This window comes from Bos javanicus, chromosome 19 (genome assembly GCF_032452875.1).
Source record: "Bos javanicus breed banteng chromosome 19, ARS-OSU_banteng_1.0, whole genome shotgun sequence".
Lineage (NCBI taxonomy): Eukaryota > Metazoa > Chordata > Mammalia > Artiodactyla > Bovidae > Bos > Bos javanicus.
In genome coordinates, this window is record NC_083886.1 from 50,266,470 (window position 1) to 50,283,760 (window position 17,291).

At 35.9% G+C, this 17,291-nt stretch overlaps 1 protein-coding gene across 1 annotated transcript in view; it reads right to left on the reverse strand.

The window, feature by feature from the left end:
* SMURF2 (SMAD specific E3 ubiquitin protein ligase 2) overlaps positions 1–17,291 on the reverse strand; it is a 111,276-nt gene that overhangs the window by 23,838 nt on the left and 70,147 nt on the right. The window contains exons 3-9 of the mRNA XM_061392405.1: positions 15,828–15,936; positions 11,906–12,039; positions 10,939–11,004; positions 8,923–9,007; positions 6,146–6,229; positions 3,231–3,433; positions 916–1,000 (exon numbers count right to left, since the gene is read on the reverse strand). Of these exons, the coding sequence (XP_061248389.1) occupies positions 916–1,000; positions 3,231–3,433; positions 6,146–6,229; positions 8,923–9,007; positions 10,939–11,004; positions 11,906–12,039; positions 15,828–15,936 (766 nt within the window). The remainder of the gene's footprint in view (positions 1–915; positions 1,001–3,230; positions 3,434–6,145; positions 6,230–8,922; positions 9,008–10,938; positions 11,005–11,905; positions 12,040–15,827; positions 15,937–17,291) is intronic.

Here is a 17,291-nt window from a genome sequence, read left to right on the forward strand (position 1 = left end):
ATCCAAAATCAGCTAGTCAAATCTGTTTTTAATTTAAAAACATGACTCTTGACAGAGCTCTGAGTACAAACTTTATGCAGGAAAAGATCTGACTCTCCATAGGATTTTTTAAAGAGAGGAATGTTGTATTTAATATATAAAATATCCTCATCTTATAAAGGTATATGTGCAGCTTACAAAGTTGATTTAGAAACTCATTTAGAACTCAGCCTTTTTTTTTGCAGCTTCAACTGGATTGCTTGGCACCCTCCGTCTGTTCATTAGAAAATAATTCAAATAGCTAGTGGCTTAAAATCCATTATTTGATACTAAAATGTACTAGAAATTATGTTCAACTACTGAATTGATTTTGTGTCATGTCATCTTCTTGAAGTTAAAAGATAGCTGACATTTTGGGGTTGGCACTCAACAATGCCTGCAGTTCAAATATACAAGTTTTGGCATTTAAAATAAATTTAATTTCTTTTAATTGGGTTATTTCTCTTCTACTTTAAAACCTGAAGATTGATTATACTTACATAAAGCTAAAATAAATAAACCTTAAAAAAAAAAGCCTAACCAGAAATAAAAATATCAATTTACTACCCTTAAGAAAAATGTTTTTGTTAACGTTTCCACGTTTTCCCCAAGTCATCTTTCAAACTCTTAAAAGACTCATGTTTCTGCCTTGATTTTTTTAAGGGGGAAGGGGAGAGGAACCAGGGACTGGTTGGGGGGCAGTGGGTAGGGCACGGGGATAGGCTTGTGGATAGGCTTGCAGAGAAGTTAGAACTTCCAACTAAATGTCAAACTGAAAAGATGATCTGAAAGAGCCAAACTTGTACTATTTTAAGGAGTTAAAGATTAAATAATCAAATAAATCCTCAGTGAAATGGATATTCAATGGTATGAAGGGTATTCAGAACATGTTCTTACCTAGGCACTCTTGGATCATGCCATGTGCTCACGCCAGTCTGCGTATGTAAGAAATACACCTGACCTTGTTGTGTTGTCCTCTGTTCTGTAAAATTAAGAAACACTAATGATAAAAACATTCAGAATGTCCAAATCAAAAACAGCTATGAACACTAGGACATGAATAGGTAAAATTTCCAAATTACCAATCTATTTTATTACAAAGGAATTGCCTTACTTGTTCTGAACTCAGAACACATTTCCTCCCGGAAACAATCTTATAAATGGTGCTGAGGGTCACAGGCCAGCTATCTAAAATATGGCTCAAATATTAAACATGTTGCAATGGAAAACAGAAAACAAGACTGTCATAGTACCAATAATTAAATGAAACAAACATGAAATTATCTTTTGTTTGTCTTAAATGTAGAGACTAAGGGGAACAGAGGGGCTCAAAGGAAGAGGCCAGCCAACTCTGGGGAGATTCTCAGGGGATGTGTAGAAACTTTCAAAGAGTTAACAGGCTGGGAATGCTTTTTAAATAATTTTATATAAAAACTTGTATTTTTTTCTTTCCCTGAGAGAAGTGTAGTCTCAAGTCTACACTTGGACTCTGACTAAAGCAAAAACAATGAAATATGAGAGAGATACCCTATAGTCAAAAATAGGCAACGATGGAAAAATAATCAAGTCAGAAAGAGAAAGACTAAAGGCAAGTGTGCCTACTGGAGAGAAAAAAGTCATAGGTAAAATTAAGTCAAAACCTTTGGGAAGAGACTGAGGAAGCCAGAAAAGAGAAGGAATCTGTGCAAGGGTTTCTCTAATGGGGTTTCTTCAATGGTGGTTTTCGGTCTTATTTATGCTTTTCAGCAACAGAACTACTTAAAAAAAAAATATCTAATGAAAAATTCCAACATATGAAACAATAAAATTATTGCTAATACTTATTAGTATACATTTGTTCACAAACTTGTAATGAAAACCAATTTAAACTTTTAAAATTATAAATGCAAAAATGTTTAAAACTGGTTCTGCATGACAGCTGCAATAATTTCAGCCTCGGAACTCACTTTTTACTCCTATGTTTCAGTTGTACAAAAAAATTTTTTAATTGAAATCACACAAATATAAAAGTATGACTACCCACACTCCAAGCTGCTTGCCATATAATCTCAAAGAGTAATGGCAGGCAATACTAGATTGTAATGTCTGAACATTAATAATGACTGCTAAATTTTACTAATTTTAACTTCTCATGAAATTTCATTTATTTCTTACAACAAATCTGTATGGTTGGTACTAATACTTCCCCCTTTTTATGTAAGATAAAACTGGAGGCTCAGAGAGGTTAAATAATGTACCCAGAGTCAAACAACTATTAATAACATGTAGCAAAGACAGGATTTGAACCCAGGTCTGCCTGTTTTCCAAGTTCCATGCGCTAATCACTGTGCTTTAAGTTAACCTGTATGGCCTAGCATAATTAATGGGGAAAAAAAATTTTTTAATTACAGAGTTAAAATACTTTATAAAGTCAGAATGATGCATTTAAGTTTTAAAAATATTCTAGAGTAAAAATAAGTTAGATCAGGCAATTCCCATGTTGGTCACTAGGTGTCATGACCAGCCCACAGTAGTTTATCTAGAGGTTGTGAGAAGAGCAAGGGCGTAAGTAACTTGGTTAAGTTTTTAACAAGAGACTCCAGTTGAGTTCATACTACAAGAGTTCACATGTCCTCAGCTATAAGAAGACTCATATTATCTCCCACATGGAATTCTAAAATTTAGGAAATTACCTAAGATTATATTTTTACACAAACATAGAAGTGACTAAATCATTTACAATAACCCAATCACTCAGATAACCCCAAACTATAGACAGTACAAATATAATACATAAATACCATCACAAACATGCTATTTAAGTTATTTCTAAATATGTATGTTTAGAAAATTACATTACAGTTCTGACTTCAGACTGCCATTATCAAGAACACCAGCATCCCACTTTTTACAGTGCCTGTGTACAAAGCAGTCTCACACTGTTTCATATACTCCTCACAAAACCTTTGTGAAAAGGAGAGGTATTGTTCACCTCATTTCACTGTAAAGGAGCAAAAAGGCTGAGGTTAAATGACTAACCCCAAGTCAGACTCTTGTTAGTTTTCTATCACTTCAGAGACTTATCAGAGTTGGGGGGTTTCACATTTACTTTTATTTTCATGCAGAATTCCTAAACCCAGATTAATAACTACTTTAAAGGCTGATTTTCTGGCTTTCTAAGCAAGCTTAAGTCAGTAAAACACACTTTATTTTTCCTCTGGTAGTTGTCATACCATAGCCTTCCGGTAGGTCTGGAGGAGTATGTAAATGTGTCCTGCTCATGTAATTTCTATGTCGTTGTGACCTGACTCTTCTCTCTGCCAGTCTGGGATCTGAAGACTGTCCACACGTTGCACCATTTGTTCCACTAATTGGAGTGTTCTCATCAACAAAGCAGCTAAGAGGTCTGCCGGGACTAGAATATTCAGATGCCGGTCTATCAAAAAGTAACAAGGAAATAAAAACTTACTCAACTCAGATATCACAAGTAGAGTTTATAGACAATGTGTGTACTGCAGTAACAATCAGTTCCAAGAAAACAGAATGATTAATACAAACATGAAAACTTCAAGAAACTCTAAATAAAAGCAAACCAGAAGTCTCAAAGCACCAAAGAAACCCAGGTGATAAGCAGATTATCAATTACAGATTAAAATCACTTTGGTGGTGGTGGTTTAGTCACTTAGCCGTGTCCGACTCGTTGCGACCCCATGTACTATAGCCCACTAGGCTTCTCTGTCCTTGGGATTCTCCAGGCAAGAAAACTGGAGTGGGTTGCCATTTCCTCCTCCAGGGGATATTCCCGACCCAGGAATCGAACCCAGGTCTCCTGCACTGTAGGCAGATTCTTTACCATCTGAGCTATAAGGGAAGCCCTTATTGATCTTAATTACACTTTATATGAAATCTACATACATCTGCAGATGTGTGTATGAGCGCCCAAAGCCCTACTTGGCTCAGCTACAGGCCACCTCAGACTTGCACTTCCATCTTTCTCCCATGCTGCCTCTGCCGCACCAACCCTCTTCCTCCTCCTCAAGCTTGCATGGTTGTTTTACCTTCAGCGCCAGAGAGCAGCCCTTCTTCCTATTTAGGATGATTTTTTCTCCTATTTTCTCTAGGCTAGACTCTTTTTTGTCATTCAAATCACAGTTTAAGCTTAAATGCTGCCTCTAAGAAGTCCTTCCTGACCGTCAGATCTACTCACCCAGGCATCTGATAGTACATCACCTTTCTTCCTCAGCAGAGCAGTTAATTCTGGTATTTTCCTCATCTGCAACCCTGTTTCTGCCCATCTTCTCCTACTAGAATATTTATTGAGAGAACAGAGTCTGCCTAGTTACCCACCGTATATATTCCTGTACCTGGAACAGTACTCAGCATACATTTAAGAGAAGTAGTTCAATAAATACTGAATGAATAAAGGAAAGAAGATAGTCTGTCACTTCAAAGAGCTTCCAGTCTCTTCTAGGTCAACCAAATTAAGAGGATAATCAAGAGTTAATTTTTAAACTAACATTTACAATCAACTTTATACATGTGAAAATTAAAGTCAATTTTATCAGTTAAATGAGGAAGAAAGGGACTTCACTAAAACACTGACACAAGCACACATTTATTTACACTGAGATATGATAAAAATAGATTCTTCTGACTTCAATATAATCCTTGGCTGGTTAATACTAGAAATAAACTCTCAAATAAGCATTTTTTTAAATGGCAACATAAGCTAGGCTTTCATCCAAGAATCACAGTGTAATAGAGAAGACTGAGTGACTCAATGAGTTAAGCAATTTAATCCCAATAAAATAAAAGTTTTCCAGTGGTCATGTATGGATGTGAGAGTTGAACTGTGAAGAAAGCTGAGCACCGAAGAATTGATGCTTTTGAACTGTGGTGTTGGAGAAGACTCTTGAGAGTCCCCTGGACTGCAAGGAGATCCAACCAGTCCATCCTAAAGGACATCAGTCCTAGGTGTTCATTGGAAGGACTGATGCTGAAGCTGAAATTCCAATACTTTGGCCACCTCATGTGAACAGCTGACTCATTGGAAAAGACCCTGATGCTGGGAGGGATTGGGGGCAGGAGGAGAAGGGGATGACAGAGGATGAGATGGCTGGATGGCATCACCAACTTGATGGATGTGAGTTTGGGTGAACTCCGGGAGTTGGTGATGGACAGGGAGGCCTGGCGTGCTGTGATTCATGGGGTCGCAAAGAGTCGGACACGACTGAGTGACTGAACTGAACTGATAGCGAATGAGAAGCATTCGATGTTCTATGTCTGGGGTCATTCCTGTTCAGGGAGGGAAAAAAAACAGTAGGGGGAGCAAAGCAAGCACTGAGTAAGTACAGGTGGCAAATAAACTTTTTTCTTATTTTGAAAAGTAAAAAAAGGAAATCCAGCCACTTATCCTATTCACTTTCAGTTACTTAGAGAGCTTTCCTTGAAGCTTTCAAAAATTACCTTGCATCCCCCTGTCTTTACACATTAAGCTCCAGGAAGGCCTTTCTGCATTATTCATTGTTATAGCACAGAGCCGAGCATACAACAATTTAGTAAATTCAATGATAGCTGTTACCACTGTCCTGAACACTTTTCATCATGTTCCCCCTTACTTGGCTAAATCTTCACATGCTTCAGGATTTTTAGTTCAGAGATTCTCCTCCTTCAGAGTTTTCCTTTCCAAGTTCTACCATTCCCTTACCCCCGACTCTAAGTCAAGTGCCTCTCCAGATGGTCTCAGACCATCTGGTTCTTCTCTTGGTCACAGACCTTACTGGACACACTATAATCACCCCTTGACAAGACTGAATAAATGGTGATCCCTGTACACATATTTTGTTACAGCCCTTCAATAATGGACTCAAAAAATTTAAGAGTCGCAGGAGTAAGACTTATTTAATGTATTCATTTAGCTCATTTAATAAATATTTACTAAATACCATCACAGGCCATGGAGCTACAATAACAGGATAACCTGCTAAGCAATCTTTATTAAAAATAATAAAGGCATCTGCTATAAGATCTACTGATCTAGAGCATTTTACACAAAGGAAAGAAATCTGATAAAGCTGACATACAAGCAGAGGGTGACTTCAGGAGGGTGAATAGCACAGACTCTGGAAAGAGATTCTTATGTTCTCACCGTGTTGGGCGTTCCCACTGCGTAGTTCTTGTTATGTGGTTTAGGTACTGGATTCTTCCAGAGGCAGTTCGCCTTTCTTCCCAGCTTAAATAAAAATATTGAGAGATAAAGCAGTAATAGGAAGCCAGACATGGAGTGGTTTTGGTGCAAGCCACAAGACATTTGTTGTTATGAATCAGCAATGACAAATTGAAAAAAACAATGCACAGAATATAAAAATTGTTTCAACTTATTTTACAACTGTACAATATGTCTTCTGGAATTCTGAAGCTTTTAAAATATTTATTCTGAGGAGTGACTATTTTCCATCAGCCAAACTGAGAATTTTTCAATGATGTAAACAATGCTCAATTATTAATAATTATACTAATTCTCCAGAATTTAGTGGGAGGGGAAAAAAGTCCATACTAAAAATAAAAATTACACATAATTTTAAAAAATTAAATGTAACTAGAAATGTATATAAAAATCTTTCCAAAACATTTAGGCTACCCAAACTAATTTTTTAATCTTCATATTTTTATTTTCTCTTACATATTTTCTATCAAAAGTTATTTATGAATTTAAAAAAAATTTTAAGTATAGCTGACATACAACATTATATTAGTTTCAGGCATTCAACATAGTGATTTAACATCTCCATACACTACACAATGATCACCAGGATAAGTCTAGTAACCTTCTGTGACCAAAGTTACTACAACATGGACCATATTCCTTATGCTGTACATCACACCCCATGACTTACTTATGACTGGAAGTTTTACCTCCCAATCCTCTTCACCTATTTCATCCATTCCCCTCCCTCTCCCTGCCCTGGCAAAGCAATACAGAGTTTGTTCTTTGTATCTGAGTCTGTTTCGTTTGTTTGTTTGCTCTGTTTTTCAGTTTCCCCATACAAGTGAAATCAGATGGTATTTGTCTTTCTCTGACTTATTTCACTTAGCATAATACTCTCTAGATCCACCTGTGTTGTTAGAAGTGACAAGATCTCATTCCTTTCTTATGGCTGGGCAATATTCTATTTTGTGTGTGTGTGTGTGTGTGTATACACTGCATCTTCTTTATCCATGTCTCTGTTAATGGACACACACAGGCTGCTTCCGTATCTCATCTATAATAAATAATGCTGCAACAAACAAAGGGATGCATATACCTGTTTGAATTAGTATTTTCATTTTCTTAGGATAGATACCCAGAAGTGGAATAGCTGGATCATATGGTAATTCCGTTTTTAACTCTCTGAGGAACCTCCATACCATTTTCTATAATGGCTGTACCAATTTACACTCCCATCTATGCCATACAAGGGTTCCTTTCTCTCCATAACTTCACCAACATTTGCTATTTATCAAACTAAATTTTTAAAAAGCAAAAATTTTACTTCTTCAATCTTATTAATATAACAAAAAAATTAGGTAAGTGACTACAGTAATGTTAATATGCCACAAGCCGCTGGCAAAAAAATAGAAAATAAAAAGGCACTTGCAAGTTTCTCCCCTCCGTGATTACAATTACAGTACAATGATGTGGAGCAAATTTAGAATAATTAGCCTTACACTTTTGTAACCTCTCAATATTGATTAGTTATTTCATCCTCAACTTCTCCCTCAAAAGTACCATAATTTACCTCACATCCATAAAAATTAACAGGTACATCAAGAGTCTAAAATGACCTATAAACAGACTTAAATTATAGCAATTTTTAACAGTTCACACAAAATGAGTAAACATCATAGCCTGGATTTGAAATTTCATGTGAAAATAACTTAAATCAAAATTTAAATCAATTATACATTTTAAATGGATATAACTTATTATACATGTAAACTATACCTCACTGAAGTTAATTAAAAATACTTTGAAAATTAAAAATAAAACGGTAAGATTTCAGAACTAGTATCAAACAAAAAATAGAGAACAATGATAAAAGCATAAACTTCGAATCAAGACTTAAATCTGAGTTCCAGTTCTGCCATTTTTATGTGGCCTTTGGCAAAATACATATCTTCTCTGAGTCTCAGTTCCTTAAGCCTGTAAAATGCATGAGGGTGGTACAGTAGTAATGGTAGTAGTAACAGCTAATTATTTATTAAGCACTTGCTGTATGTGAGACATTGTGCTAAGCGCTCTACATGAATGATTCCATTCATCCTCACAAGTATTTAAGGCAAGTGCACTACCATCATTATCTGCAATATAAACCAAAGTTCACAAAAGCCAAATAAATGGATTAAACTTATAAAGCTGGTAAACAGAAGGGTAAGGATTGAAACCCTAATGGTCTAACTCCAGAATCACATGCTATGAGAATTAAATATTATGCATATCATGTAATGATAAATGATATAAAGTGCTAACACTTGTAGGCTCAATAAATGTTACTATGTTATTGTAATTACTATTACACAAATTCTGTATACCATCCCTTTAAATAGAGCAATGTCTCATTCAGTATGTATATGCCATGTTTTGAATAATTTAATCAAACAAAAAAGCTTTTGTTTTGAATACATAATATTTACAAGAGATTTATATCTGTCAAGCAATTTGATTTTTTTCCCAGTCAAAACTCTTAAGTAAAACAAATGTAACATATCTAATTTGTTCATAATTAATTCATATCTTACTTTATGAATCTGTTGTAATAAGATTCCTCACTAATTTTCTAAGTGCAAGGAAAACCAGGACTCTAGAACTGATCAGCAAATTTCTAACGTGTAAACACCAACTTACTGCTCATTATTTTAAGGCTATCACCAATGAATTTAGCTTACCCATCTGGTAAGTCATTATCAAACAAACGACTGCAGTCCACCACTTGTCCTCCTGTGCCTATTCGGTCTCTGGACTGAAGGCTCACTATTAAACAACAGAAACATCACCAAGAGTCACAGAACTAGAAAGAATTACTGCAATTTACAATACTGCTTTTTAAAAGATAGCTGGCTTATTAGCTTATTTTAATAGTTAAGAATGAACTCTAGTTTCTACTAAATTCTGCAATTTCTTTGTCCATGAGATTTTCCCCTTTAACGTTTTCTACCTTTTATCATGACTTCCCTGGTGGCTCAAACGGTAAAGCGTCTGCTTTTATCATGTTCATGGAGGAGAGTCCATGAACTCCTTTTCTTCCTATCATAATGGGGCAACACAAGTCCATGCTGCTGCTGCTGCTAAGTCACTTCAGTGGTGTCCGACTCTGTGAGACTCCATAGATGGCAGCCTACCAGGATCCCCTGTCCCTGGAATTCTCCAGGTAAGAACACTGGAGTGGGTTGCCACTTCCTTCTCCAATGCATGAAAGTGAAATCACTCAGTCGTCTCCGACTCTTAGAGACCCCATGGACTGCAGCCCACCAGGCTCCTCCGTCCATGGGAGACTCCAGGCAAGAGTAAAGTCCACGAGTGCACTTGAAATATAATACAATGAAAGGTATATTCATGTATTTCACATTTTTGAGTTTTTAACTTCCTTTTCAATCTAAGAAGGACAGGAATTATGAATAATACTGTAGTTTAGATACTTCCCTGATACCCACAATAGGGCTTTTGTTATGATGCTACTCTGCTGCTACTGCTGCTAAGTCGCTTCAGTCGTGTCTGACTCTGTGCAACCCCAGAGACAGCAGCCCACCAGGCTCCGCCGTCCCTGGGATTCTCCAGGCAAGAACACTGGAGTGGGTTGCCATTTCCTTCTTCAATGCATGAAAGGGAAAAGTGAAAGTCAAGTCGCTCAGTGTGTCCGACTCTTCGAGATCCCATGGGCTGCAGCCTACCAGGCTCCTCCGTCCATGGGATTTTCCAGGCAAGAGTACTGGAGTGGGCTCTGGCAACTCCCTAACCATGAACCTAATTCATTGCCTTCTAAATTTAAGTCTTTCAAGTACTTTCTGTAACTAAAACCTCTCTAACAGGTTCATATAACGCAATATAATGCCATTTTTTTTTTTTTTTAATATATTTTGGCCATGCCATACAGCATGTGGGATCTTAAGTTTCCCAACCAGGGACTGAACCCATGCCCCTGCGTTGGAACCACAGAATCTTAACCACTGGACCGCCAGGGAAGTCCCACATACAATGCAATCATTTTATTCTAAACTCTGCTCTATAATCAAATGGTAAGATTTCAATTGCATATTTCTTTTTAAAGAAGTTTCAAAGAAGCCCATCTCAGTGTCCTATACTCTTCTAGGTATCTTGATCAATCTCAATCTATCAATTCTTAAGATAAGTCTCAGGAAATTTTATATAACAGGGTCAATTCAAGATAACCTCACTAGTCCAATAAGTGCCTATGAGTAACAGAACAATTTTCCCTTTCTCCTATCAGTGCTATACTGCTATTTCTCATCCTATTTTTTTCAGTTAGTAAAAATTATTTTAAAACCATAAAGTATTAAACTGGCTTTTCTTACTCAAAAACTAGTTTGAGAAGATCTTGATTTATCTCAAAGTTTTACTGTATTTGTATATTTTTAAAAAATTCCTTCCTAAAGGATCAATAGTTCTTCACATTAGGAGCATATTTTTTACATTATTTATATTTTGTTCCTTTTTAAAAAAATTAAGTTGGCCTGGACTCTGGATCCAGTATTCAAATAATTTTACATGACTTATTTAATTCATGCCAGTACAATGAACCTACAAAAGCTACAGTTATAGTACTTTGATTTAAAATGTATTCAGAGTTTGCTGTGCTAAGTTAAGTTGCTTAGTTGTGTCAGACTTAGAGTTTAGGTCAGCTTAAATGAAACCAAAATTCATATAATTTTCAGTGCCACACTTACCTACTATCTGTCCTCTAACTGTATCATTGTCATTTGGCCCAAGTTTGCATAGATCCAACCTCTGATCTATTTCAAATCAACAACAAAAGGAAAAAAAGTAAGTTGGTATCAGAGATTCTAACATCTATAGAGTAACAGTAAATTTCTACAATCCATTGGAAATTGGACCAATCATTCCAAGAACTTTTAAGGTTTAATGATGAAACAAATGTTCAAAATTTTAACTGCACACATAATATTAATATAATGTCTCAATGGAAGTTTTGACAAACTTAGATTTCAAAAAACGTAATACATGATGCCAACAAGCAGTTATTTTTCTCCAAAAATTTCGAAACACTTTAGTCTAAATCTTAGCTTGCTGCTTAATAGTTTGGTTCTTAAGTAATTTATCCCTAAAGCTTGATTTTTTTCAGGTATAATTATAGTACTATAATTATACCACATATTAAGGATTAAATCAGATAGTTATGTAAAACTCTCAGCACAGTATCTGGCACATAAGAGTCCAAAAATACTAGTTGTTGTCATATTTTTATCTAACCATTTCAAATAACCCCTGCCCCCACACACAACATAAATATTAATAAGAGGGCAACTATAAACTAACAAAAGGGTTTGAGTCAGTTCTGGTACTAATCGTTTAGAAGCAACTCACTTCTTCTCTCGTGTCTCATCTATAATAACAGACACGACACTGGCCTGACCAGTTACAGTAAGGAACAATGTCAACCACTGCATGTTGGTTTTACTTTGATTACGGCACTCATAACTGAATTCTTAACATGTTTCATTTCTTTTGAAAAAGTCAACAAAATAAATTTAGACCAGGAATTTTTATCAATGTTTCAGACATACAGGGGAAGTCAGGTTTTGGACCTCTGCCTCCCCCATCAAAATATAGATATACGTATATATATTTAAATTTGTATATTTAAATTTTTAAGAGCACTCGTCATCTACTTACAACCAGTGTCTTTGAGGCGGTTGATGGCATTGGAAAGAAGACGAACACAACCAAGAAATCCAGCACCTTGTTTTTTATGGATCTTCTTGTGATTCCATACACTGATCGTAACTGAATCAGACTTTCCAATATACCTAAAAAAAACCAAAATGACTGCATGAGTAACTTGGTAACTATGAGTAGTTAATATAAAAGTTTTCTAAGTTTTCTTTCATTTTTGTTGTAGTCCAAAGTCACAAATGTTTAGAATATGGTTAGATAGCCCGAAATATGTTTGAATTCAATCTATCCACAGGACTGAATTTTTTTTTAAAAAAAGCTCAAAAGTAAAGTCTAAAAAGAATTTTTAATATATTCTTTAACACATTTGCCACTTTCAGATTGAGTAACAATTTCTGTTAATAAAAGAAACTATTTTAGGAGCTAGTGTCACAGAACTCTATGGAAGTTTATGATTATTTCTTCCCAAAAACAAAAATCTTAGAAGACCTTTTATCACAGTCACATTTTAAATATATTTCAATGACATGACCTATTACCTCAGCGAATACTCAGTTCATTTTCAAGGGGCATTGTCAAGGCTGACAGACCAAAAATCTGACATACCTGTTATGTTTTAAAATGCTGTAGAACAAAAGCTGATTGTAACGCTTTTCCCCTGCTTCTTTCCTGTATGCAGGCCTTGAGCGAGCAGGACTCTTGCAGATTTCACTTCACTGCCTGCAGACAAGCAGAGCAGGGAAAAGCGTTACTACACTTGTCTGTGCATACACCTGGAAGTGTGGAGAAGCTCTACCACAGCCAATTGTTAACATGGTGTCATCCCATGCGAAAATACAATAAAATAATTATATCAGTAGAACCCTAAATTTCAATGACTCTAAGAGGTCAAATTTTTGGTCCAGCAACCTTGACCTTAAAGTGTAATTCAGTAAAGCAGTAATATCAGAAAAATTTAAAAAAAAAAAACAAAAAAAAAAACCTATACCACTTAAGTAAGGACTAAATCTTTTAAATGAGTAACATGAAAGGCACACTTGAGGCCTTGGATCCAGCTGTGTTAAAGCATGCCTACCCTCCTTTTAATTACGTAAGCTAATACTTTTACATTTTTTACTTTATACTGGAGTATATTTACACTGTTGTGTTGGTTTCAGATGCACATCAAAGTGAATCAGTTATACATATACTCATTCTTTTCCCATGTAGGTTATTACAGTAGGTCCCTGTTGAGTATCTATTTTGTACATATCAGTGTGTATATGTTTCATTATGTAAGGCAATACTTTTCAAAAATGAAGCCAATGTGAATTTCATTTCTACGGCTTGCAAATGAAAAAATCTAGACTAAAATATCATTCAGTACACGTGTATCAATTTTCAAATAAACCTAAACAGAGCTTATTCGGTAACTATGTACCTCCATGACATTTAAAAATTCTAGAATCAGAATCAAGTATTAACAAGATAAATCACCCCAGACCAAATATTAAAAAAAAAAAAAAAATCACACTAAAGTCAGTGTCCCAGCTGGCAAGCCTGATACACAGGTATGCTAAAATACCGGTTCCTTGAGGCCTTAAAGCCTACCCATCCACTGGCTTAAGCATCCTGTTGGAAGGCTGGATATCAAAGCCCAGAGAGACCCTGGGAACATATACAAAAAACAGGAAAGCTTCTGTCAGCCTGTATCCTTGAATGACTGTCTCCCTCTGAGACTCCCTGAAACAAGATTATTGTCACCAATCCCTGAAATATTCCCAAATGGTAAGCCTAATATACTCCAATGGTGATGACGAGGTTGAAACAGAAGGAGTAGCGAAAAGTGTTTAAAAGGAATGGAAAGTTAAATCAACAAGTCAATTTAAAAAAGTAAATAAATAAAAGGGATGGAAAGACTTCCTGAATCCCTTCCCCAACCCAGTTCATCCTCAACCATAGCAGCACTCAGAGACAGTAGGCACAGCTGAGGGAGGAGGTGAAATTCTGTAATAAAAACAGGGTATTCAGAGAAGGGATTAATCTAGTGAATGCAGAGACCTCCTAGCATCCTTAAGTCTTTCAGATCCAAGAACCCTTTCAGATCAAGAATATAGCCCCCAGGAAGGAGAAGGAAGAATTCTGTGCAGAAAATGTCAGTTACTCCTGACTACCCTACCAAGCAGGCCAGCACTATCCATGGGCAGATAGTTTCCAATCAATATTTAAGTGCCTCTCCTTGAATATAAAAAGACAGGAACCCAAATCAAACTAACAGAAAAGAAATAAAGGAAACCTGAGCAGAGAGAGGTTACACAAAAGAAAAAAACTACAATTATAAAATTTCTCTCATTAAAGAAGATACTGCTTCCAGGAAGTAAGAGTAAGTTATGAAAAAGAAACAATGAGAAAGCAAAATGATATTGGAAATTAAAAACTGGAGAGCAGAAATTATATTAAATAGGAATGCTTGAAAAAACGGCCCAAATATTTTGATGTGGACTTTAATTTTTTTTACTAGAAGTAAACATTTTTATTATCACTTTTTTTTAATATGGGAGAAAAAAGACAGGACAACTAAATGATAATCAATTCAGGAGAGGTACCATCCAAATAACAGGAGTTCCAGAAGAGGAAAAAGAAATACAATGGAGGAGAGGGAATTATCTATAGATCATTAAATAAACAGAAAAGTTTCCTGTGACTGAAGAGTCTAAGTATCCAGATTAAAATCACAGTAAATACTGAGCACTGTATTTCAAATACACTGTAGGAGAGAGAGTCTGTGAAGTGCTCAATGAGACAGATGGAAAACTAAACAAATGGTAAAGTTAGACAGCTATTAATTTCATAAAAATAAAAAGGTGTCCAGAAAGAAAATACAATCACTGCACACCACATGACTCAGTCATGAATATTTTACATGATAATAGCATAAACAAAGAACAATATGATTTAAACAAGAAGGTTCAAATAACTATATATAGGAGGGCTGGGAGAAGGAAAGGGGCATATGGATGCTGTAGGAATGGGATGAGAGAGATCAGCTGTAAGAGCTAAATGATCTTATATGGTAAAAAAAATTTTAAATAATACCTAATACTAAATAAACATATATTTACATTAAATGCTATAAATAAGCACGATACCTAAATGTAGAAAATTCTACAACGGCCAAAGTTATTGAAAACAGTTACCTTGAGAATTAGAATCAGGAATAAGAATTTTCCCATTAAAAGCCCTACAGTATCATCTGCCTTTTTAAAAATGGTACATATGCTACTATGATTAAAATAGATTTTAGAAGAAATCATCCATATAAGAAACAAAGAGAATGCCTGTGTGTGTACTCCAATGATGATTTCTGATTTTATATTTATAACTGACCTAACCAGATCAAACCAGTCAATCTTAAAGGAAATCAACCCTAAATACTCAGAAGAACTGATGCTGAAGCTGAAGCTCCAATACTTTGGGCACCTGATGCAAACAGCCAACTCACTGGAAAAGACCCTGATGCTGGGAAAGATTGAAGGCAGAAGGAGAAGAGGATGACAGAAGATGAGATGATTGGATGGCATTGCCAATGTAATGGACATGAACTTGGGCAAATTTCAGGAGATGCAAAGGGACAGGGAAGGCTGGCATGGTGCAGTCCATGGGGTTGCAAAGATTCAGACATGACTTGGCAGCTGAACAAACTGACCTAAAGTGAATTAATGCTCTATGTGACTGAAGGGGGGGCTGCACTTTACTGTGCACACGTCTCGTTCTTCATAGGCTTATTAAGGACCCCGCATCTTCACACAAGGTTTCGCATCCCTCTGTGACAATCAAATTACACCATGATCAAACTCAGATCATATTCAGTGATTCTTCTCAAAGACTATATCAAATAATATTGAGTCTATGTTTTTATTTCAAATAAACCATTTAAACCTACAGGTCATAATGCTGATTCCATTTTGGATCGAGTGTATTCTTCACAGTATCTGTAGAATGGCATTGCCCAGATCCATCAACCACCACCTTAGCAAATGGATCAGGAAGCCCTGTGGGGGGTGGGGGGAAAAAAGGGAGGGTTTAAAGAATATTTTGACAAGAAGATTAATTATATAAAGACTAACATTTGCTACAAAAGACTTATTCCATTCTTTATAAAAACCTTAACATTAAGCTACAAATGAAAAGTGGTCCATTTTAAAACTAAGATTAAAACTAATTCTACATTAAGTATCAAACCTACATTTTTTTTTTCTTGCTCCTGTCTCCAACAATCTCACTTAAACTACCAGTCTAGAGATTATCTTACAATGTAGTCTTCATTCATCTTTACCAGCCCTTTAACCCCTGAGGGGTGAATGCTTAAAGCATACCTGGCTCTCTCAGAGCTTTCCCAAGGTCTCCCTTAGTAGCTCAGTTACAGAAAGAGCTTACTGAAGTTTTGACACGGGAACACAGGCTACCAAGAAATCAAATTAGCCATAAAGTTTTTTACTGAATAACTACCATGAGTTATGACAAACTGAAACAAAAAATTTAACACCCTGCCTTAAAAGAGCTTCCTATCTGAGAATATTAAAACACTATACATTATAAACAAAACAAAAAACCCCAAGAATAAGCAAGTTTTTGACCATACTGATTATAAAGAAAACACTTATAATACCATGTCAGGCACTATTCTAAATGCTTTATGTATATTAAACCTCTTAATCTTCAAAATCATTCTATGGAGTGAATACTACTACTATCTCTATTTTACTGATGAGGAAACTGAGGCACAAAGGGGTTAATTAACTAGCCTAAGGTCACACAGTGGAGGTGGAGAGCCAGGGTCTGAAGTGTAGACTCTTACACCCAGGCACACAGTCTGGTTCGTAACTTTATGCTCTTTACACTGTATCATACCTCTCATTTGCTCCCTGGTTCAACAGTGAGTACAAGAGCTCGGAAAAGCAGAACAACCTGAGTCTGAACAGTAGAGAAAGGCTCCCCAACCTACAGCCCATTTTGAGGGCATGGGATTCCTCTGGGGTTTAAAGAACAAACAAAAGGAGCACCAAGCGGGGTATAACAATACTTGAAGGGCTTTGAGCAATCTAATAAAAGCCTTTGTGCTGAAGTGTAAAAAGTAAATACCGTTGGAGAGATTAGACTGATTAGTAAGAAAGGCTTAAAAGTCAGAAAATAAAGGCTTGAAATGACTTAAATAGAAAACGGGGAGCTGTTTTAGATTTTTGAGCATTGCTATAAAAATACTGTCACATCTGTCTACTAATGGTATCCAGAGAAGGAAAGGTTAAAGGCACAGAGAAGCTGTTCTAACTTTCACACAGTAGGATGAGTAGAATTTTAAAATTCAGGGGAAGAAGGTGGAACTAAACAAAATGTTAGAGACCAAAAC